This window comes from Corvus moneduloides, chromosome 13, assembly GCF_009650955.1.
Source record: "Corvus moneduloides isolate bCorMon1 chromosome 13, bCorMon1.pri, whole genome shotgun sequence".
Taxonomy (NCBI): Eukaryota; Metazoa; Chordata; class Aves; order Passeriformes; family Corvidae; genus Corvus; species Corvus moneduloides.
Window position 1 is genome coordinate 6,110,537 of NC_045488.1, and position 24,530 is coordinate 6,135,066.

At 42.2% G+C, this 24,530-nt stretch overlaps 1 protein-coding gene across 1 annotated transcript in view; it reads right to left on the reverse strand.

Annotated features, from left to right (window-relative positions):
• The window catches only part of AGBL1 (ATP/GTP binding protein like 1), a 272,270-nt gene that overhangs the window by 80,111 nt on the left and 167,629 nt on the right, over positions 1–24,530 (reverse strand). The window contains exon 22 of the mRNA XM_032123269.1: positions 11,119–11,279. Within this exon, the coding sequence (XP_031979160.1) occupies positions 11,119–11,279 (161 nt within the window). The remainder of the gene's footprint in view (positions 1–11,118; positions 11,280–24,530) is intronic.

Sequence of the window (24,530 nt, forward strand, 5' to 3'; positions counted from 1 at the left end):
CAGTAGAAGATAAAGGTGCATCTACAAAGGTGGAAGAGCAGCAGATGAAAGGAAATATTTTCTTTCCTCACAACATGCAGCTAATCTATAAAATTCACAAGATAGCAGGGTGCAACGAGGAGCAATGCAAGATTCAAAAGGCACATACGCAGAAAATGAAAGCGCTGGAACATTTCATTAGACAGAATTATTGTTATTCTAATTATTTGGAAAGGCTACAAATTCTCGTGTTCCCAGGCATAAATAAATCACTGTCTGAAGATAGAAAAAAATCCCCCCAGACGATAGGGGCATTCTGTAGTGGTCCACTATGGCAAGTGGTTGCATTCCTCTATGAAATCTCCAACGCTGAGCACTGCCAGGAAGGACACTTGAGTGTGTTAAAGTACTACAGTGGATCCTCTCTTTTGATTCACTTTTTCATAGATGAAAACACAAGTTGTCTACTAGAACAAAAAATAAGTATTAATTCTAGGAAAAGGCTGACGAGATAAATCCGGGTAGTAGGACTTTACCCAAATTCTTGGCTGCCCCCTGCAGTTCAATGGGAGGTGAGACGCAGCTTTATTACTTGACATGGGTGTTTGCTTCCTCTTTGAATTGCATAGGACTTTTATCTTTTAATGAGATGCTGGTACTTTTTGGAGGATGCTATGAAGCAGCATCTTCAGAAAAAAATTCTCAAATACAGGGCGTGATGTAAAAACTTGTTGGGTAGACTAGGCAGAACAAACAGATTAGACAGAGAAATAGAGAACAGATGTTTTCTATTCTTCCCCTTATTCCTAATTTCTGATCATACTGGCCTGATAGCAGAATCTTGTTCTGGCATTCAACTGCTTTTACTGCTTATTCTCCCTTACAAGTCCAAATCTTCAAATTCATGTTTAAATAGGGATTTAAGGTGGTAAGTAACTGTTAATGCTTAAAAGCAAACCATTATAGATTAAATGGTGAATAATGTGCCATTGATAAAGATGCTGATTAAGTATTTTTAAATGGTTAGGGATATATTTGAAAGTCTAGCCAGAAAGCATGCTATTGTTATTTTAAAAATGAAATCTGACCTTCCAGAAATTTAAATTTTCCTCCTGTTAAAAACAACTTTTATCAGGAACAAATAGAAATAGGAATGGGACATGGAACAGGGGGAGGAAATAGAGAAAATACCCCCAAACAGAGACAAAGTGAATGCTTTTTCTTTCCTCTTACACTGTTCTGAGTCTGTCTCTCCCTGCTGCTCTGACAGCAGCCCTTGCCCTGGTACGATGATTTCCTTTAGCACTCATGGTCCAGACAGCAATTGCCTACACCCTCAGCATCTTCCCAGAGACACAAAAGCAGAAGGAAGTGACAATCTTTCCTTGAGAAAGGAAAGTAAATGAGAAACAGGGGTTGTTTTCCATTTGTTTTGGCCACTGTATCCCAGTCCAATTCTTGCAGAGTCACAATTTTCCAGAGAGTTCTGCTGATGAATCTCGGCTTCATTTCCCACTCTCCCCACCCCCATGTGCACACTGAGCCCTTCCAGCACCTCACAGGTCCATTGGCCCTGTTTCAGCCTGGAATCAGCCCCACACCTCTCACATCGCACTGTGACAGCAATAAGAAAGTGGCAGTGCTCTGTCCTGGACTTGTGGAGGAGGTTCCTTAACTGGGATATATTGCTAAGTGCTACAGAGTGACCAGGGCCAGAGACAGATGGGGCTCCATGCTGTACTTGAAAGAGAATTTTCCCTACATACATGACAATAGGATCTGGGACGTTAAGCTTGAGCACATTTCTGCTCTGCAGACAAAAGGTAGAAGTCTAAGTATTAATTTCATGTGCATCTTCCCCCTCACATCCTTCTACTCTCAACTCCAGTCTAATTCTCATAAGTTCTTTTTACCAACATCACATTAAACATACACATCCTAATGAATCCATATGATTTCTGAGAGAATACAATGAATTATCAGGGGGTACAGGGATTGACATTCACATTTATACCTCTGTGCATAAACTCTCAACCACTGTGGTGCACGTGTGTGCTGGGCCCTGCAACAACAACCTGCACGTATTTATCTCCTGTCTCACACAATACCTCTGCCTGTCTCTGTACAGTATCTAGTGAGGCAGCAAGAGGCAGGGTCTGTGTGTGAGTCACAGCCACAATACACTGAGCAGCCAGAGTCTCTGTCAGAATACACAATACAGCTGAGATGTCAGTGGAGGTGGCTTTGGAGTACTTTAAAATGCTGTTGAAGTGCCAACTTTCACCTGCAAACACGACACTTTGCTCGCCCACCCGCTTTCCTTCCAGGCTATGCGCTCCTTTTACTGCAACTTGACAGCTTTAATTATGAATTTCTCTGCCTTCTCTATCCCCTTAACCATTTAGTCTCTTATTGATCTTGCTAAGTTTTTGATGTGCTCCTAAATAGCAGCTGTACACTGTGACCACAGTAGAGGAGACCTGGTCAGACTCTCACTTGCAGGCTCAGCACCAGACCAAAAGGACTTGCAGCACGGCATTTGCCTCGAAAGCAGAAATCTCTGCTCTTATTTTCTCTTTGCAGAGAAAGGAGGCACCAATGGGGAGACAATGAGACTATGAGCATTGTTAAATCAAATCCATTTGGGACTCCTTAGCTCTTATTGTCTGAATAATTTATACAGCTACAAACTTCTGGTGAAAAACTGGATCCCACTGGTAGTTTTACAGGGGATTCAGCTCCTTCTAGCCCCATATTTCACCCATGACAGGAAACCTACTTCAGACAGTGGCAACGTATGCATTGTTACTCTCAGCTCTGTAAGACTGGAGCCTCTGATGCTGCTGGTGGGTGGGGAGACACTCTGCTCTATAGAGGCTCACAGACCACTGGCATTCATTCTGGTTTGCCTCAAAGCTCTGTGATGCTTGGACATCTGAGCCACTGCATTGGATTCAAGGGGTGAGAACTCCACATGGTGAAGCCTTTGATCAGATAATCCAGATCTAAGTCTCTTGTTCCTGTGTTCTGTGCCACATGATTAACTCTCCAGCACATGGGATAGAAAAGTCTGTTTTGACTCTCAACCACTCTAATTTTCACCTTTGTGACTGTGTTCCTCAAAAAGCTCTGGTGGGAGCTGTGGACAGATTAATTAGAGGTCAACTCAAGTGACAATTGCAAGAGAGGGAAAACACACAACTTCCCAAAAAATGTCCTTACTTCTAAAGTGCTGAAAATGCATTTCATGTAACCACCATCCTACTCACTCCTTCCATTGCTTTTCCTGCCTAGAAGAAACTACTGAAGCATGTGCTGGTATGAAAGATTTGACTGTTCTCTGGTTTTCACAAGTCTCAAGTTATTCTGGGACTCTGGGAACACCATTTGGAAAAGTTCCACAAGGAAACACTAAATAACCAAGATCTTTGAAACAGCCGTAGTGTTTATCTATGGTTCCCACCCACCTGAAGACACAAGGACTCCCACTACAGATATGCCTTGTGCATCCATATCCTCTGAATAATGTCAAACAACTGAAAACAAAGAACAGGGATCACCAGCAGAGTTGCACTGACAAAGTTTTCTCCTCCTGCTCATGCACCAGAGCCCTAAATCTAATGCAACTGGTGTTCAGCTGCTTCTGCAGTATAGATGTAGTCTACATGAGGCTATATATAGTGCTCTGAACGTGCCTCTTCAGCACTAGACCTGTGACATGTTCAATCTGAAATCCCACCTCTGCCTGCATTCAAAATGATCAATAGTCTAAACAGACTGATTCTCCCATTACCCTTTACATCCTCTTAGAAAAAACCCATCTATTCTGTTCTGGTGCCAGCAGTGTCCTGGTGTGTATAAAGGCCAGCTCAGAGAAAAGAGTGCATCCCTCACAATGCATTGCTTTGGGGAATGCTCCATAAATGGGAACTTCTGAACCCCTGATAGCCCTCCGGTCTATTTTTCTATCCCAGCATGTGAAGGACCCCAGTGGCTTTCATATTTCGAGTCAGATCTTAAGGGAGAAAGACTGCAGCACAGAAATACAGATGCTCCTAATCAATACCAAAATGTCTAATGCCAGACAGCACCACAGCAATATGCCTCACAGAAAGGGCACTGCAGAGCCCATTTGTTCTGCTGGGTATACACAAGTTCATTGCCTGTAGTCCAGTGAGATCCGTGTGAGTACGGTAATTTGAATAATCTCAGACAGATACGACAGCAAGCAGTGTTTCTGTGCATGTTTAAATTTCCTTCTATGATCTCTTTCTCTTCCCATTTGCTCTTTTCCTCTTCCTCATTTCTGCATTTATTTAAATTGCTATTATTAGCTAAGAAAGGATAAATTAATTACGTCTGAAATGAGCATGAATACTTACACCCAGCCTGGCATAGCTGGAGCTGGCATTTGATAACAGTCAACAGAAGCTGAGCAGCTTGCAAGGCATTTCAGAATAATAATAATAAAAATCAATAGGAGGAAAATAGGGAGAGCTCTAGAAAGTGTTAATGAAAAGTTGCTGAATTCCAGCGGCTCACCTGTGAACAGTTACATGAAAGCCTTCTGAATACCAAATATATTCATTATAGGCTGCACTGCTTGGCTGAGCCTCCAAAGAATTCTCTGGGCTTGTATTCTCACAATAACAAAGGAGAGGCACAGAAGAGAGTAGGATATGAAGGATGAAGGGGTGGACAGAAGAAGATTCACATTTTTATTTTGAAAACATGATTATCGAGGCATTTAAAAACAATAAAATCTAAAATCTGCAATAGATCCAAACTTGAAATCTGGAGGTTTTTTCCTCTCAATAACAGAGGCAGCAATTCTTTAGGTCAGACCCTGGGGGTACGAGAAGGCACCACTCTTTTGCAACATCAGTGTGAAAGATTGCTGGAAAGTGTTATAAAGCAGTCAGGAGTTAAAGCATTTCCTGAACTGATCCTAAATGGTTACAGCAACATGAGACTGCTCTAAAGCCAAAGTCCAGCTTCAGCCACTCTCACACCTGTCACACTGAATTAATGTTAGACTGTGCTCTCACAAGTGTTTTATGAAATGCATTACAGAAACCCCTTTTGCCCCATGTTCTGCACCAAAGTGACAAGCTAGTTTGGCTTACTTAGGTAAATGCATTCCCACAGCACTTTCTCTCCAGCATCCAAATACAGAAATACCTCATCCAGAGATGCTCATATAGCAATAGAAATTTCAGATTCCTTTAACAGCAATAAAATTTGTGACTAAGCGAAAAAACAGAATCAATAAACACCCTCCTCTTCTGAAAGCTGCCAAAAGGTATTTAATGTCTACAGATGATCAAGGTTAAAAATGCACCAAATCTTTACTTACAGAAAAATGGAACTCCAGGCAAATAAAAACCTGAATCAAGTCTGGTCAAATAATTCCTGCTGTGGTTAGATTCTCTAAAGGATGAAAGAGTGCTTTCATCTTCAGCCATATGTCAGGGGGCTCCCCAGAGTCCAGCTGTCCAGTCTGCCTTGGGACTGGATGCCACGACCGCTGCTACACCTGAACTGGGAGGGGATGGGGTGCTGCGCAGGGTGAAGTCCTGTCTTGCACTTAAACCCCTGAGATGCAATTTGTTTCAGAATGTATAATCAAAACAATATAACACCGACACCCATATTGCCCTGTAAGAATAGGAAGACCCAGCCCACCAGGCAGGGGAACTGTTTTCCATCATACATGTGGCTATAACACCGCATTTCTGCTTTCAAAGATCCACTAAAGATGCCCCAAATGAAGCGAGAGTGCTTTGCTCCAGCTGCATTATTTTGTTGTTTGAACTTTCCTTTTTTTTTGTTTGCTTCATTTCCACAAAATCACCTTAATTTTATCTGAATCACCTTTTGGCCACACAGTTTAAAAGATGAGTGAAATTGCTTGCACAGCCATAATCAGGGGAAGGCGCATTATAGTAAAAAGATGGGAGATCCAACAGTTCAATACTATCCAGGATCATGATGGTGCATCAATGTGGTATAGAAGAACAGCAAACACAGTTCCAAATGATCTGCAAATCCCTCTTGTCAATTCCTGGCTCTGCCATCCATACACTGACTGATCCAGCCCTGCTCACTGTACAGAAGATGAAGAGATTACATCTGGACAAAGAAACAGAGCAATGATTAAGCCTTCTGATTTTGATTAATAGCAGAGGTAGACATATTTACCATCTGGGGTGGAAAGAGATTTAGTTCTGCTCAAGAAAGGTAAGAAATGATGAAGAAACACAGGAGATAAATAACATCTGAGTCAGCAGAAAATGACTTCACAAAAGTCTGTCTCAACACAGGAGATGTCTCATGAACAAATGGCTGCAATTGCTGCAGTCTATGCAAAACATTTCCTAGCACAACCTGGAGGGCAGAAAAAAAGAAATAAAATTAAGGAATGTGCCTTCAGCTTAAACCACAAGGAAGAAGGGGAGGATACTGTAGAGGGAGGAGATTGCTTACTTTGTCTCTCTCAAACCTGCTTTATGTGAGCAGCCACTTCCCATCCTCCTTGTGGTCATGACAAATGTGAACTTACTGGACAGCAGTGACTTAAAACTTAATTACTTTTATAGCAAATGAGGCATGAAAACTATTATCAAAAAACACCATGTCTGAAGTACAAGCTGCATTTCACTTTTCCAGCAGAAAGCTTCTGAATGCCAGAATTGACTGTAAGGCATGGTGGGATGCTGGAAACATCAGTAATTCTTCCTAGTGCATGGCAATAGTGTCTTATGAGGCCAAGTTTGAGAGAGAGCAGAATAAATTGCTTGTACAAGCTTGGTGTGGCTTGGTTTGTTGAAAGTGGCTGCAAAGCCCAGAAAATTCTCCACATATTTGGCCTTTAATCTTGGAAGAGTGGTCCATGAGTGGTCCTATTCAGTGCTGGAGGAAAAAGGGCTATTCAGTGCAGAAAAACACCCAAATATCATTAGTGAAAAGAAAAGCCACAACAACTAAGTCCCTACAGAGATCTTGTGGGTGATAGTGCCTGCATAAGTGTGAGAGTCAATATGATGTATGCCAGGAGCACAGGTTATTAATTAAAAGACCAACTAATGCCTGGAGCAATTTAACCTTTCTTCCTCACCATCACACGTTTTAGCTCTCGTGCATCTTCTGTGCTGCATCTCGTACTTTCTCCATTTTTGGCACGTTCCTGAGAGAGCTGCCAAACGTTGGAAAGAGTAACACAGAGCTGCTAGGCCAAATTAATTATATCCTTGGAAGTCACATGTTTAGGGGAAATACTCTACTGTCCCATTATCCACATAGCCCCACTGATGGAAGTTCAGCCTCTCTTGCTTATTCTCACAGCCTCTGCTGTGAACTTATTCCAAGTGCTGCTGCACTCATGCTTGTGAATGATTCCTTTTGCAGTTGACAATTTAGGGGAAAGATAGACGGTGAAGCGGGGACAGGAAGAAATTCTTGTCTGTGCACCAAACCGTGTTTAGTTAGGTCTGCTAAAGTCTTCTTTCACCTTTCTTTGGCTCATTAGAGACAGCATACTGAGCACAATGGACTTGATCTGGTGTGAGAAATCCCCCATTCACAGGGGATGCCTCCATTAGAGCAGGCGCTTCCCTGACAGCTATTACCTTGCTCCAAATTACTGACCACTGGCTCTGACAGAGCTCTGTAAAGTGCACAGCAAATAGTTTATTCCAGGAAAGCAGGGTCCAGCCTGCTCCTTTATCCCCCTCACAGCAGTGGTGAGAGAATGAGGCTGCAGCATACCCAGAGCACAGAGAGCCCAAAGAGGAAAATTAAAGGACACAAACAGTTATGAACCTTGACAGGTGAAAATGTTTGCTGTCGGAGGGAGATGCTGAGATGCCAAGTCAATGCCACGCACACCAGACACCAGGGCAAAGAGAGACAAATGCAGAACATGAACTGCGGGGTTTTCACAACAGAAGAGATCTGTGTCTCCACAGCTTTTGATCTCTGTACCTTTGCAATGAGACATTTTATCTGGGAGTCAGCTTTATCCAGTGCTGGATTAACTTCTTGTTCTGCAGCTTGACCTGTCACCCAGAGTATTACAGAGATGGGCACTCAGAAAACCATATATAGAAAACACACTAGATTGAGATAGATGTGTTTAACATAAGCACTGTGCAATACATCACACTGCTCACAGCTTAATTTCAGCTTGATTTAGACAAAAAAACCCTCAACAACTAAGAAAAGACTCATGTTTTCATCAGGGCTGAACAATACTAATCTCTTCTTCTGATATTGGTGAATACTGCTGTGGCAAGTCTCACCCATATTTGTATCTTTTTCTAGACACATCATCAGGACAGTTTTTGGGACACATTTTCCTTTGCCAGAAAACATTAGCTACAGTAAAAGCTATTGCCTCCCACTTAAATATCTGTCGTGCATATCATTTCCTAGGACCAGGACACTGCCAATTTCTGGAACAGGGATAGCTTGTAAGCTGTTCAAAAGACACTGCTCCTCACTATTTAAAGCATTCAAGAAAAAAATGTCACCAGGTAACCACCCAGAACTTTTCCTGTGTTGCACCTGAAGGATCCCCAAATCTGACTTTGCTTTGGCAAAGGTACACAGAAATGTGGATATTTTCATTCACACCTACTCACACTTTCTGCAGCAAAATATAGAAAGCATGCAAGGATATTGTGCATTTTTTTTTGGAAACCACAGAGGAAAACAGAGCTAATTTTTAACTACAAACATTTCACTCTCCTTAAACCCACAAAGGTGGGTCTAGCCCAGGAAGAAGCAGAGTATAATTTCCATTGATGTAATGATATAAGAGCAATAAATCTCTGAGGCTCTGATACTACCTCATAAAACTAGATTAGACCTAATATTTACAGATTAATATTAGACTGAGTGGCACCCCTCAGCTTCCTCCAGAGAAATGTTTTGATAAAGAATAATTTTTATTTTTTCAAAACCTGTGAGTAGAGAGAGGGATATAGAAATAGCTGCCCTCCTGTCTCTATCAGTGTGCCATCTGTATTCTGCATTCTTCCATTGGTTCCAATATTCCCACTAAAACCAAACCACGGAATTCTCTTGGCTAGGCTCAGAGCAACATGGGGGGAAAGTGTTAATTTTCTGAATCAGAATATCAATATGCTGCACAATCAGTTTCCATGAATTATTTATTCCTTAAAAGAATATGCTAGCAAATGCTTTGATCTCTGCATCTCCTTTCACCCAGCCTTTTGCAACCAGCTCCTGCAATGTGACACCTCTGGGTGGGACTATCAATTCAGCTGCTTACCTGGTCTGCAAATAGTAACAAATTACATCCAAGTTAGTAAAATTTCACAACCTGCAGTTATACCCAGTGAAGTGAAAACTAACAACTAGCCACCAATTGCCTTTTAGCAATGACATTCATTCCTGGATGCCACAGAGGTGCTCACTACTGCTGGGCAAACTGGAAGGGGCAGGGCACTTTGCTTTCAGCTACTGAGGACACATGGGAGTTTTACAAAGTAAGAGAACTTTTATCTTTTTGTTAACTTCTTTAAAAATATTTTTAATTAGAGATCTTCCTTCCGTACTGATCAACTACCACACAGTATTGGATAAATAGAGTGAATTCCCATTAATATAAAATCAACTAAGGGAAAAAGTAACAGAAGGCTACAAAGATCAGAGAAAATGCTCACTGAGTTACTGTGACCAGATGGCTTTTTGTCAGTGTCTGAACAAAGTCAGGGTTTGATGTTTTTCTTCCCATACATTATTTTCATGCAAAGGCCCTTCCAGCTCCTGTTCAAAAGTGAGTTTGATTTATATCCCAGAACCATCTACCCATCCAGGCTCCAGCAGCTCTCTCTAATGACATACCAATGATTTTTCGGATGGCTGTCCACAACATGGATGGTGTTTAGCATCCACCTTAATTGCTCCATTTATATGTTCGTACATACAAGTGAGCACAGCTAATCCAAAGAAATGTCTCTACATTTTATCCCTCTTTTTAAACCGTCCCTCATAAACATCTAAAACTGTGAACAAGCTTGCAAGAATGGGTTTTGGCATGAGGAACAGGTGGTGCTAATGTTGGGTAAATGTTCCTGCAGGGGAGAGACTGGAAGTCTGCTATAAATTACGGGGGTATTTCTGCAACTGAAAATCTTGATGTTCATTGATGAATCTGAGAGAGCTCCTTGATGGCAAAGCCATCGGGGAGCTTTAAATCATGTCACATCACTGAGTCTTCTTTCTCCATTTGTCTTGGAAAAATATTCTTGCAAACATATGTGATGCACATAGCACTAACAAGTGATGGTGGCCTAGAGAAATTATGCATTTTTGCTTCATCACAAATTCAAGCTGATTAATCTCATACTCAGACACTTTTCCAGGTCAAATTTTTCTTGTATTTATAATGGTGCAAACTCACTTAAATACCCCCCACCGAACCTAGGAAGCAAGTAAATTAATTTTGCAACTTGGAAAAACGTGTCCTAAATAAGCAGCGGGATCAAAACTTCTTTCTATCTATCAAAAAGTCATAAATCTATGCTCTAAATGACTAAAGGACTCCATGCAGTGAGGAAAAGAAGAATATATGGTGTACTTGCATATATATAGGAATTCCCGTATATAGGAATATAGAGTATGAGGCCCAAAATTTCTAAATCATGCTATCAATGTCCTTTTATAATCTGCAATACCTGTTCCCTTCAGTGCAGCACTTAGATAATGCCTTTCTTATAAGAGATCCTCTCCATGGAGGATCTGACCTGCACAGAACTCCATGTGACAATTAACGAGCAGGAAAACGTTTCCTGCTGATTCATTTTTCTGGGGCAGCAACATCCCCATGTTCCAGTAAGCATTTTTGACAGGAAAATGGAAAATCACTGGAAAATACAAAACAGGTATTTCTCTTCCACCTATTTTCTCCACATGGATGGCTGCAGGACACAGCTTTGGCAGTTTCTTTGGGCATCAACTACATCTCAGTTCCAATTACTCTCAATACACTGCAGTTTCCAAGATGCAAATCTCAGCCATAAGGAGGGTCTTTTTCTGCAGATTTAAACCCAAAACATGCCCCCACCAATTCGATTCCTGCAGCAGAGCCCTCTGGGTATGGCAGTCACTGACCTTTGTGCCCGGTCTGTGATCTCCTCCTCCAGATCCAGCAGGAGTGCTGCCTGAGCCATCAGCTCCTTGCTGCAGGGCAGGGATTTGAGGTGCAGAATCAGCAAACCAAGGCAAAACTTGCTTCCCATCTCCTCCAGCTCCTGTGTTCCCAGCTGCAGGCCCTGATGGAGAGAGCCACAAGGTTTCGTGATTCCTACGTACGGCAGTTTCCCCTACAGAATCATTTGTAAGCTAATAACAGCACATGGTCTACAGGAGCTATCCTAAAATAGCCTCTGTTTTAAAACAGGGGAAACAGAGGCAAATAGTTTAAATGCCTCAACTAAATTTTCAGAAGTCATTGTAAGAATGAGGCTTGGACCCCAGGAGAATCTGACTATAAATCCACTTTTACAAATCATCCAGTTTTTCTTTTTCTTTGTAGAGGAGTTGTCTATCTAAGCAATGGGAAAAATAAGTCCTGTGATTATAGACATTAGGCAGTGGAAAAGATGGAAAAGGGAACTGGACAAGGGGAGAAAAGGGAGGAAGAGATCTTTAACAAGTTATGGAATTGTTTAAGAAAATCAATTGCAAAGTAATTGCAAAATAACAAACACCTCTAAGGAATTTCTCAGTCTGTTAAAAGCTGGTGGCACAGGCAGGGTTTGGATTATCAACCTCATCTTTCAAGAGAGGAATTCTCCAAGCTGCGGATCCTTGCTGACTGTGAATAGTCTGTGTTTGGTTTTACACCAGGTGCCTGCATCAGAGTAAGTCAGTGTAATCGATGGCAGCTTCACACATCTGGTGAGAGCAGGGCAAACAAAGCTCAGATATACCAAAAAGACACTAAAACTGCAAAGTCCCTCATCTTTGGCACTTAGTGACCACACCACACATCAGGGGCTGGACCAGCTGCTGCCTCAGCCAACAACAGCCCTACGTGTTTTTGCAGCACAAAACATCTCTCCAGCCAAGCTTCTGTGAGACTTCCAGCTCCATTCCCAGGCTGTTTCCTTAGCAACTCTCAGGAGGCCAGAATAAGCCCTGGCCTTAAGCATGGTGCGAGCTCCACATCAGCACAGCCCACTCATCACTCTCCATTAGACTTTTGCTAGTGACCATCTCATGGGTAATGAACACATTATAATTTATATTATAAAATAGAACGTGTTCAGTAATCCATGACAGGGGACAGAGCTCTGATCTTATGTTGATTTTTCGTTTTTCTACATAAAATTATATTTGTATAATGTTTTGGGATCCTCAGGTCTGAGCACCTCTGTATAGCTGGAAGATTATTTGTGAGCCAAAAACACACAGGTGGACAGAAGAAAGAAGAGATTTCACACAGAAACTTTTGCAGCTCTCCTAAGGAGTTTTTTTGTGCATTTTTATCAGAGGACAGAAACTACTTGCACAGCACCGCCATCACTTCATCTCTAGCAGGCCCAGGCTATGCAAATATCATCTGGCATAAAAATCACCCTCTCTGATCACAAATTCATTTTCCTATTGACAAGATATTTTAATTCAGTTTCATTTCTGAGGCCCTGTGAGCAAAGCAGGAAATCAATGTTATGAGGAGCATAATCCAGAACTCAAACCTGTACTGAGGGGCTGGACAAGGCAGGACCTGCTCAGAGGAGGACACACCAACTGAGGGGACAGCCTCAGTGCTAGGCAGGGTCTAGGGCCCCAGGAAAACTCATTTTTGCTTTCTGAACAGTCTCTGTTTTTTATCACAGTGGGCAAATACCTGACATCATTTCTACTCTCCTCCTATTCACCTCTACCACAAGCTTTGCCAAGCAAGATATGGGCATAAAAATGTGTAGCAATAATTAACAAGGAAATAGAGGGAGAAGTTTATGGGAACTGAAGGTCATTAACAGGAAACAATGAGAATGCTCAGCAGCTCTGAATAGATTCCTAAATGTTTTATTATTTTACTTTAAAAGACTTAAGGTATTTTAGTGTGGCAGAGTTACAACAAGCAGACAGAAGTGGTGACATTTCAGAGAAAAAAGACGTCATTTCCGCAGCAAGAGAGTTATTTCCTCAGGGGCAAAAAATACAAAGAACATCTCGAGGCTTTCCCTGGGGTGCATCTCAGGGTCCAGCTATCAAGGAGATGTGAGCAGAGCCTGAGCTGAAACTCAGCCTGTGCCTTTATGACTCCCTAGAGCTTTATTCAGGATATGAAGAGGCCTTATAAAACTATGAGCAAATAAATATTATTATTATTATTATAACTATAACACACCTCAGAAGCCTAAGACAGTAACTGCTCATGCTCTGAAGTCAGCTGCTGTACGATGGACCCATACTGCTTAAATACCAGATAGCTCAGGAGTAACAGCAGAAACTCAGCCAGAGGACTGCCTCTTAGCATATTTTCTTCCCTTCAAACATGGATATTTATTTATTTGAACTCAGACAATTCTCTCTCTCCTTCCTCCCTCCTCAGTTCTCAGCAGAGGGAGGAGCTGGAGGTGCAGAGCACAGCTGTCATTAAACTGAAGCTGGGGACAGAGGTGACATGTTAAATTAATGTTATTGATGGCATCTGCCAACAATACCAGGACCTGGTGTAGTGGTTAATAATCAGTCCCACTTGCATTCCTGAAAGGGAAGCCTGACCTCCAGGCACTTCCCTTGTAACCATGTGGCACAACCAGCTGCAGAACTCTTGAGATTGTGCTTACAACTCCGAGTTATGAAAATATTTTTTAAGAAACACAAGAAAGAAGAAAAGAAGGGTAGAAGCGATGCACTCTGGTTTGGTTGAGAAGCTGGCAGGAAGAACACCTCCATGGCAGCGAAGCTGTCTGGGTGTTACCAAGTGACAATATACAGTCTGCTTGGCACAGCTGTATGGGAGGAAGTTGCTCTGCCTGCCAGCACCTCTCCTGCAGTGTCCTGCCAGCCTGGATTCTCAGTGACCCCATCTTCCTCTCTGGCACAAGGCTTTACAGCTCTGTCCCCTCCTTTGGTCACGTCTGTGTGACCAGTGGAGCATGGGGCAAAGACTCCCTTGCCAAAAGGATCCAGACGAATTCTGAAGCAGGAAACAGCACCCCTGCACCAGAAAGCTGCAGACAAGCTCATCAGTCCTAATTAGCCCATCCTCAGAAACGTGCTAACTAAACCATCCTACTTTAATGATCAGCTCAAAGCTCCACACAGGTTTTGCTCTCCACTACATCAAAGTACCAGTCTGGACCAGCATCAGCTTGAAGCACCACATTCCACTGCACAATGCAAATTGGTCCCTTGGGCCCTGTCATGCAGTAATCTCCTGCAGGCATCATGTTAAGGGATAACAGGTTAATTGTTTCCTGGCTATTATAGAGAGTAATGGAGCTGAAAAACTTTTCTTAAACCCTTTTCATACTGCAACAGACAGAATGGGAGGAGGTGATGCCTACTAACAGACTAAATTTGGGATATATTTATTTCCCATTGTAATACAAAACAGGGGAACAGGAATAAAAGATTTATCATTTGGCCAAAACACTGTCAATACAAATTTTCCTAAACAAAATTGATCAAATGTTATTGGAAAACCAGTTAATTCATGCTCGGCACTGATGCATCAAATGAATATCCACAACTAAATGTTTCCAATATCTCTCAGCTTGCCCTCAAAATACTTCCCAAGCTGAATGACAGTGTAATGGAAAAACTTTATTATTCATTACTCATGTGCTTTAAATACTCCAGGAGGCAAAGGCAGTGATAGTTCTGTAGCACAGATATTGTTGAAGGAGGTGGAAAGACTCCAGGAGTTAAATTAGAGATTTCTCCACAAGGGTTATGAGAATTACAGTAAAATTAGAGCTGGAAGATACTAATAAATACAAGTAGAGAGAAAATTTCAGGGGGATCAATTTTTTTCCTAAAAAGGATTTTCAACATTCAGCATGGTCACATCAGCAGCCTCTCCCACTTTAGGTCACTGTTCAGCCCTTGGGGCAACAGCTTTTCCCTGCAAACCCACTTCCAGTCAACACATATACAGACCCACTTACAGAATATTCCCTGCATCTCAATAGCTTTACACATGCACAATGGCTATGCCCTAAGGCCGGGTATAAATAAATTGACAGTCTGGTTTCTCACTAATTCCATCAGTTAGCTCTCCCTTGGAATACTAATCAAAGCCATTTGGAAGCTCTAGAGGACAAACTTAGGGAGCTGAATGAAACATTTGGTGCCTGGTGTTTGGTGCCTGGTATCTGCAGCCTTAATTTTAGCTTGAGCTGGCCCTGAAGGTTACTGCACTTTCAACCCCTGTGAATGAAAATACACAGACACCTGCTGGGGAACTGGCTATTTAGACAACTAGGACAGCAGGGAATAACCCAGCTTTTCTCATGCCCCAGAGATCTCTCAGCAGCAGGTATGGCATGCAAAACAGATGAAGTGGAGGGGATAGGAATTTGGGCCAAAACATTTCAAGAGGATTAAGTGAGTAGAAAAGGCTGAAGATGCAAGAAAAAAAAAAATAGGCTAGCCTGAATTTCTAGAAAGAAAGATGAGAGGGAGTGGAGTTAGAGACAGGAGATAAAAGGATGGGAGACATAAAAGAATGAGAAAGAAGGAAGGGTTGTTGAGGTCAATGGATGCTGATACAGAGGAACGATAACAAGAAGAAAGCTAATGGCAACCTTGACCACTTTGGCACCCTTGGAGAGATGTGCCTTGCTCTGAACATCTGTCCCCATTACATCTGGCACTCTGTCCTCATTTCATCTGGTGCTCTAGCCATGTGGTGAGGAGAAAAGGCCTGGCTTGCTTTGAATCTGCTCACAAAACTTCTGCTGAGCTCAGCTGGTGTTTTGGCTGAGCAAACTTCAACAGCACAGAAGTAGTTATTGTTTTAATCATTCCAATGGGCTCTTTTACTATTAAAGATATGTATGTCACAGGCAACACTGTTCAAGGAACAGACTGAAAGGGAAGATGAAATATCTTCTCCCTCCAATCTGCTGGAGAAAGAGTCCTGGAAAAACTGCTCATAGGAGAACTGGGGATTTAGCAAACAAAAACTTGTTGCAAATTTCTCTCAAAAAAACCAGTTATTTAGGTTATGAATTCTCCAGTTCTACTGTGGGGGAAGGTTTTTTTCCTTCTTTCCACTGACTAGTTATTTTTCTGACATTTCCATCTCTACACCTTTTCCTTGCAGTATTTCCACAGCGGTTTCCCTCCACCATTTTCTCCCTCCCAAATTTCTTCTCCTTCTCTGTTTCTTCCTCAGCATCCTTTCTCCCTTCCTTAATCATGTCCCATGAATGACTCAGTATATGTCAAGTTCATCATGTGTTGGGAGAGCCAAATTGCATTAGTGTTGTACCTGAGCTAGCTAGTTTTGCTTGACCACTCTACCCCAACACTGCTGCTAATGTTTTATGTCAAAAATTTGCAAACTACACCGGATGGAGACAGGAGTGGATTTAACTTCCCACACTGAGGTAGTAGCTGGGCATGGAATAGCACAATATTTTTTCTTTTTTTTTTTTTTTTATGTGGGCCACAACTGTGATGGGTGGTCATGTCGGCAACAGAAAGAGAATGAGAAATGAGGGTACTTTCCACCTTATGCAGACAAACCGTGTAGAAAGATGTTATTCTTTGCAGAGTTCTTGCTTTCCAATAAAATTGAGCAGTACATTGGTTTTCTGTCTCATTCATTTCCTTGTGACATGCTGGGGACCTATTTTAGAGCCTGGATGAACCTGGACTAAGCTTATCCCTCTCTGCAGACATTGAAAAATCTTTCACCTTGTCCCACGATGTCTTTTCAAACAGAACTGAAGGGTCTGAGCAAAGGATATGCCAGGCCAGAACTGCTCACTTTAGAGGAGTCTGCACTGTTTCACAGTAACAGGATCAGGAGTGCCTCAAGTTCCTATCTGAGGACTGCAGGCAGTTTTGGGGAGGAGAAGCCTGCCTGCACCATCCAATGAAGACATGACAGTCCAGAGAGCAATCTTTTGACAGTAGACATAACCAATAACATAGGCAATGCCATTATTTTAAATAATAATAGAAAACAAAACAAAACCCAACATGCTAATTTCTTAAAGAAACCAAATGTTGATCCAGGATACTTAAGCTGCCTACTTGGCAGACAAGAAACAGAACTAGGGAACTGTTTAAGTGACATTGGAATTCTGAGGAGGTGTAAGGAAATAAAGCAATTATCAGTTATTGGAGACTATCAAGTGCTTTTTTCAAGAAAGCACCTTTCTTCCCCATGCTCCCAGTATTCGCGACAGGCTAACTGGTATCTGATGGTGCCTTGAAAATTCATCAGTAGCCTAGCCATTACCTCCTCTCACGTTTCATTCCCTGCTATCTGAACTCTGTGGAACATGGAACAAGTCACAGAAAGGTTATAGCCTGAGGTATCTGGAGATTAAGTGTAAGGTGGGGCTCTAAGTACGTCTCAGAATCTGTGTCAAATGAATTAGCTTTTAAAAGCAGTTTGGGAAAGCAAGAAGCTGAAATCTTTCAAGTTCTAAATTGGCAGCCTAATCCCTGGATGACTTTTCTTCCCCTCTTCTTCCACTTAAAAGTTTTCCTCTATAAATAATTTTCATGTACAGAAAAGTAAGCAGACTCTTGACCCACCCAAGCCTTCTCTTCATCTGTGAATTTACCCAGTTTGGCCATATTTCACCATGGGTGTAAAATAATTTTCTAATCCTGGCTGTTGATCATCACATGCCTTGGAAAAAATGATTTATAGTACTCATCCTGGCTAATGTAAACGTAGATGCTACTCAAAGTGTCAAACCTGCTTTAAAAAAATCTCGGTAAGGTATTTGTCATCATAATGCCATTCACAGTGGGGATCCCCAGGTTAATTATGTGTTACATAAAGAATCAATTGTTGCATCTTAATTTCATGGAATGGTGACACACGTTTGTATTATATTACACAACACTTTGTTATTTTTCTGCATGGTTTTCAAGCATTTAAATTAACAACTACATTCTACTCTTCCCATCAGAGAGGGGATGAAAATATGTATATTGACCAAAATGATACAGCAAGGTTAGTGTGCTTTAATTCCCCATCCAAAATGAGACACCAGGACCCTGGCACCTTTCACTTTTGCACCAGCACAGGGACAGGGGCACTAGAGCAGATTTAGTGAAAGCCAGCACGACTCAGACAACACCCCAGCTGCTCCAGCATGATACCCCACATTATCTCCATCCTTCTGCTGCCACACTAGACCGCAGTGGGATCTAGCAAACCACTGAAGCTGTGCCTTGGCCTGGCAGCAGTGTCACGTAGAGGAGGAACCCCGTGAGGTGGGTTCTGCTCCCTGCTGCGCTGGCTCCAAACATCCCCAGCACTGCAGAGCCTCCCCCAGCCCGGTGCTCCTGCCGCACGCTGCTCTGCTCTCTGCCCTGCTGAGCTTTGTTCCTCCCCTTTAGAATTCAGCAGCTCTAGGATCCCTAATGCTTTCCCCGTATTGAAGCTGCCTTCCAGGCCACTAAACACTTTCATCTGTTCCCTCCAGCCCAGGTATATCACTGCTTTGTCTCTCACAAAGAAATGACCCATAACACACACAGTACTCCGCAGGAGGTATTACCACTCACGTCTACAGGGATATTAGAACATCTTCCAAGTCTCCCTGTTTCTTCACACACACAGGAATCTTATTCACTTTTTCTTTATTGCTGCTGCTGCACATGGCACAGACATCTTTATCAAGCTGTCTTTATAATAGCTACTTATGTTTTCCTGAATGGTTAGAGCTAATTCAGAGCCCAGCCATGCGTCTGAATGCTTTAAACTATTCCTTCAAACATGCTGCACCCTGCCACTGCCTATGTTTCATCTTCCATTCTAGTACCCACAATCTTTCAGCCCTTCTTCCCACTGTATAATTTGCATCAGCTGCTCGCAGCAGATCTTATTATCTTATTATCTTATTATCTCCTTGCCTTCCAGTCATTCAAATTACAAATACTGACCAGCCCCAATTCCCAGAGCAGTAACTGGATTCACCTCACATTTCTTTCCATCCCAATGTTGCCTTATCCTACCCACTTTTACCAGCCTTTTAACTAGATTTTGACTACGCAAACAGTCCCTTTTGTTTCTCACTCCATAACTCCCAAAATTTCTTGATTATTTTTTTCTTTTTGTGAGAGCCTCTCCTTTCATCAGCTCTGACTCATCTGGGAGGCCCACTGATACCATTCTGCATGAAAATTAGCCTAGGTTCACCCTTGAAAGCCATGAGTGAAACTTTGTATACTAATTTCTCCTTTGCACTCTAACTTCTGTACTTCTTTAAAAAAAATTACAAATCATATTAACAGGGCACTATTAATTCTATTAATACTCTCCAGTCACTGAGTTTCCTTATCCCTGTGTTAGTCCAGTTCCTGTGGTTGTGTTATTGGTGGTTCTCTCATGACATCAAGTAAGTTTCCAAACATAAGGAATCATAATTATGATTATTTACCTTGTTGAACCTGGTTTAGACAGTAAACTGCTGACTCTGCTGGCCAGTTTTAATGATTTCTTTTTAGTAGTTCAATTTCTTAATTCCTTAAAACTACTACAGGGGAAAAAAACTGGGATTCACCTAATTCTGTGAGTTACAACCTTAATCAAATATCAAATCACACAGCAGACAATGTGTGAGCACTGATTTGTGTACAAAGCAGCCAGCTTGGTCCCACAGCATCCGGCTCTGTTCCCATCCTGGCTGCCTACGAGCTCTGCCAGGGTACCTGTGACTCCAGAACATATCCCAAACTCAGCCTACACAAACTCATGTTATTCCAGTGCTTAGAATCCATTATTATTTTCCAAATCACTCCTTGAAGCATAGAAGCATGTTTCTTTCTTCCAGGTCTATGTCTGCTCTCCACAAAATCCCTCATTTCCTTCTGCCAAGGGCCTCAGAGCAGAGCTTCTGCCTGGGGGTGGCTTTCCTGGCCACATCAGATGGCACATGGCAGCTTCCATGGTGGAATAATTACATGCACATGTCCAGAAGAGATTATCCTGAGGCCCTCTGTGTGTTGGTTTCCTTAAAAATTTACTTTAAATAGGTCCTCACACAGACCCTCACAGGTGAGAGGTAAGGACACAGACCAATCCACAGCTCTGCACCTTCCTCTCATTTCAGCTTTCATTACTGTAACCTTTCATGCCTTCTATATCCATCCCCTTATTCTGATACATGTCAAGAGCTACCTGACACTTTTTTCTTAAATTATAAATGGCTCCCGCAGGCTAATTTCTTTTTTCCATATCACAAATTCTCTTTGGTCATCTTCAGCAAACACCATCAAAGCCAGCCTTCCCACCTACCCCTCCCTACAACCTCAGCATCAGTGACAGGAAGCAACTATGATTCTACAATTTATTGTATTAGCACTTCTAAAACAACAAAGCAGGCCTTGATTTTCCAAGCCAAAGGCACATGGGAAAGCACAAAAATCATCTATGCCCAGCTCAGATCAGAGCAAAGAGGCACTGCAGAGGAGAGGGCTTCCCCCAGCCTGGTGCCTGCTCCCTTTGAAGAGGGAGGATGGAAGTACAAGCAAGGAGCTCACTGGCTGTTCTCTCACAGGTGTCAGTGCAATCATTCTGACACAGGACCCTTCTTGCTTCTTGTCATTTTTAGCAGAGAAATGGGCAATAACAGGGAAAATATGACCCTTTTTTTCTCTTTCTTTCTTTTGAATACCCTATACTAGTCACCTGGAGAATGGCTGATAACACTAAGGGTAATTCAGGCAAAAATACTTCAGGACCCTCTTTGATGTCTGCTCTAATATAATATAGGTTCACAAAATGAAGGTGTAATACAATAATACCATACAAAGTTACAGAATACATGAGAAAGCTGGGTCAGAGGGAGATTTCACCAGACAGTTCAAGGGCAAGTTACTAATCATTTCATTCAGAAGCTGGGTTAGGAGGGATATCTTGCAATGAATCCCAGGGATGAGATACCCACAGTCAGAAATCAAAGATCAAGAAGGTCCTTTCAGGTGAACCAATTGTTGTTAACCACTAACAAGGGTTTGCAGGCCTGCAGAGCCCAAAGGTTCCTTTCATCACAGCCCACATGTCCAGTGGCACAAAGTAAACTGAGAGCCATTAAGATACGGATGCTGGATATTTATGCTTTAAATTTTATTGAAAGAAATTATTACTAAAAGGAAAGCAAAAATGAGGATCAAAACAAAACTTCTACTTTATTACAGGAGATAGGAAGTTGTGGTGCTTGTCCATGAGGAGCTGGCCAGGAGCGTGCAGATGATTTTAGACATTTGGACATATTTACCATTTATCTGTCAAAACTGGCAGCTGAATGTAAACTTTTGCAAAGCACCTGCCAGTATTTTCCCTTCCATAATCCCACCAGCACAGGATCAGTTTAACACCTGCACACTCTATGCTTTAGGAGAGACAAAGAAATCAGGTCTTTGAAGACTGTGAGGAGCAGACTGAAGAAAAGGAGAAAAGTTCAGAGAGACAGAGCTATGCTGAGAGGAGGCAGCTCTGTCAAGCAAGTGGGGTAACTGATGTGACCCACACAAAAGCCCATGTTGCCCCTTGTTCTGCCATGAACGTGTCCATGTTGGCTTTTTCAGAGATGGAGACTACAAATAAGCAAATGGAGAGCAGCTGACAAATGTTTCACCTCCTAGAGAGAGCATCATGTGAGAAGCACACAGGACTTGTAAAAACTAACTACAAGTTTCTGAGTCTTTGAAAACCAACTGCCCATTCACAGCAAAGCAGATGAACATTTATCAGCAGAGGAGATGCCGACTCCAGATTCCAGGCTCTCAGCTGTACTACCTGAGAGAATTTGCATAAGAACATGCTGCCTTTTTCTTAGGAGTCCTTTTATGATTTCTACTGAAAATGATAATCCTCTGTTTGTGCCATTGCAATCATTTCTACTACAATCAAATGTTCTGTCCAAAAGGAGGATTACTGCTTCACTTTGGAAAGTGTATGGACTTTCAGAGGAACTAAGGAGCCAGTTTCCAAGAAAATGACCTTGGTAACAGAGAACAAAGAAGACAAAGATCTAAAAACACTACGTCTGATCAGAACTGCCTCTTCCAAGAGGTGTCTGAAGCCCTTCAAGTTCACAAAAACTGATGTTCCTGCAGATGAGGAGATGGAGACAATGGAGACAAAAAAAGTGACGAGACATTTCTCTTTACTGTGCCACTCCAACATTCACTCAGATTTTTCCTTTGACAAGCTATTAATGTTTTAAAACTAAACATCCCAGAGACATGTATAGAAAACCCACTGCAGTTTTCAACTCCATCCTTTCAGCAGTGCTTTGTGGGGAGGAGCATCACTCCACATGGTGCTGAATGGCAAACAACTCACTTAAACCTGCCCTTCTGGCAGCTGCTCAGAAATCCACAGAACAAACAGTTAAAAAAAGGAAAGCCTTTGTTTTTCTGCCCTTTTTTTCCCAAGAACATAATTTAACATGACTTTCCACAGAACAATTTGCATGGGGTTACCCACAATGCGCTGCATTATGTTAATACATTTCAACCTCTGATGCATATTAGACTGACAGTCCTAAGGATCTGTTAAAGGAAAAATAAATGATACAGGATAAATCATGATGTAAGACAGGACAGTATACATTCCACACTTGTGTAATCTGCCAAAATTCAGTCTAAAACTAGCCTAAGAAAGAGAACAAGAGTACTGTGCACTCAGAACGGCTTTAGGGAATGTTCCCAACTCAAGCAGAAAACAATACCTGACTGAGACATGGGTGTAATCACGAAGGAATGGAATGTACAACAAACCAGAACTAAGAGCTAAAGAGAAGACAAGGAGAGATTTTCTTCATTTCTTTGATTTCCCAGTGGGTAGCACTGCAGGGAATATTCCTTCTTGCCCATCCAAGGATGGTTCAGTTCACTGCGCTTCACCACACACATTCACTCACTCTGCCTTCTGCTTCTCTCCAAGCCCTGCTGCATCTTCTGATGCTGGTAGCAATCTGTAATAGAGCCTGGACAGACTCTGTGTTCAAAAACAGCTCTTCCAAAATGCTGAGCCTCAGGGCTGTGTGGTCACAGAATCCAAACTACTGATACCTCCTTCCTGCAGTCATGGATGGAGACTCAGCCCTTCACCTGGGGAACAAACATTTCCTCCTAACGTTTTACAGAATTGGTCTTGCACTTTCCTACAGGAAATATCCACAGGAAAATAGAATCAGATGTTAACTCTCCCCTTCAATCAATTCCACACACTGTTTTCCTAGTAATTGAAGCAATCAGCTATTACTCCTCAAAACCTGAACTGAGGGATAAGTTTCTTTTGGTATGGAATGAAGAGACATTTAACTGGCCAGGGGACTTTCCTGCAAAACCCTCAGACAAACAGGAGCAAAAGTTAACAAGGAGGGAACAAGTTATAGGGCTGGTCGAGGGGAAGGTATATGGCAAAAAGCAGGATTTTTCCATCAGGGTCTTTTCCTTAGTTGTCTCAAAGCTAAGTCACAGTAAAATGAACAAAATAAGGGTCGAGGCCAAATTATATTTGCTGAAGAGGAGCTATAGAGATTAGTGTATTAATTAATCGCGACAACGATGTCAGCAAGGGCCTGACCTTTATTCCTGCCCTAGTAACAGCTTTGTCCCTGGTGACTTTCAGCCTGCATGCTAAAGCCATTTAGATACATCCCACAATTAACCACAGGATACCCTCTGGGAGGTAGGAGAGCAGCGCTGCAAGATTCAAGCAGGGCTGCTGAATCAGAGGAGGAGTAACCTAGTCAAAAACACCCTGTCAAGGGCATTGGCAGAGTTAGGGAGAGAGCCCACAATTATCTGTACCTCTCACACTTCACCCCGCATGGCTAGGAACTAAAGTGTTTGAAGGTATTAATCTGGAATTCTGCCATACTTTATTAAAAAAAAAAAAAAAAATCAGAGACTCACAAAAAATAAAGATTAGGTTTCAAAATCCCCACTGCAAAACCACAGGAAAGAGCCTGGCTTAAAAAGAACTTGTATCCTTTATACTTTGTAATAAAAAACCAGCAATACATGAAACTTGGGCAAAATGACAGATAATACTGAGACCAGGACAGCAGGCAGGTCTTCAGTCACACCCACAGAGCACCAGTCACTCTGACAAAGGCTGTCCAGAGTCCACAAGTGCAGCTGGATGGCAGGATACGAGGCAGGATAAAGAGCTGGTGCTGTCCCACACAGCAGGGGTGGACAGGGGTGGAATCTGGACAGGCTCAAGAAGACAATAAACAATCACATTAGTACCACTGCACTTAACTCTTTTCTCAGTACAGGCTCCAAACTGTCTGTCTCAGCTCCAGATGAGCGACATTGCAGAAGCTGTAGCTTGGACAAGAAAAATTGTT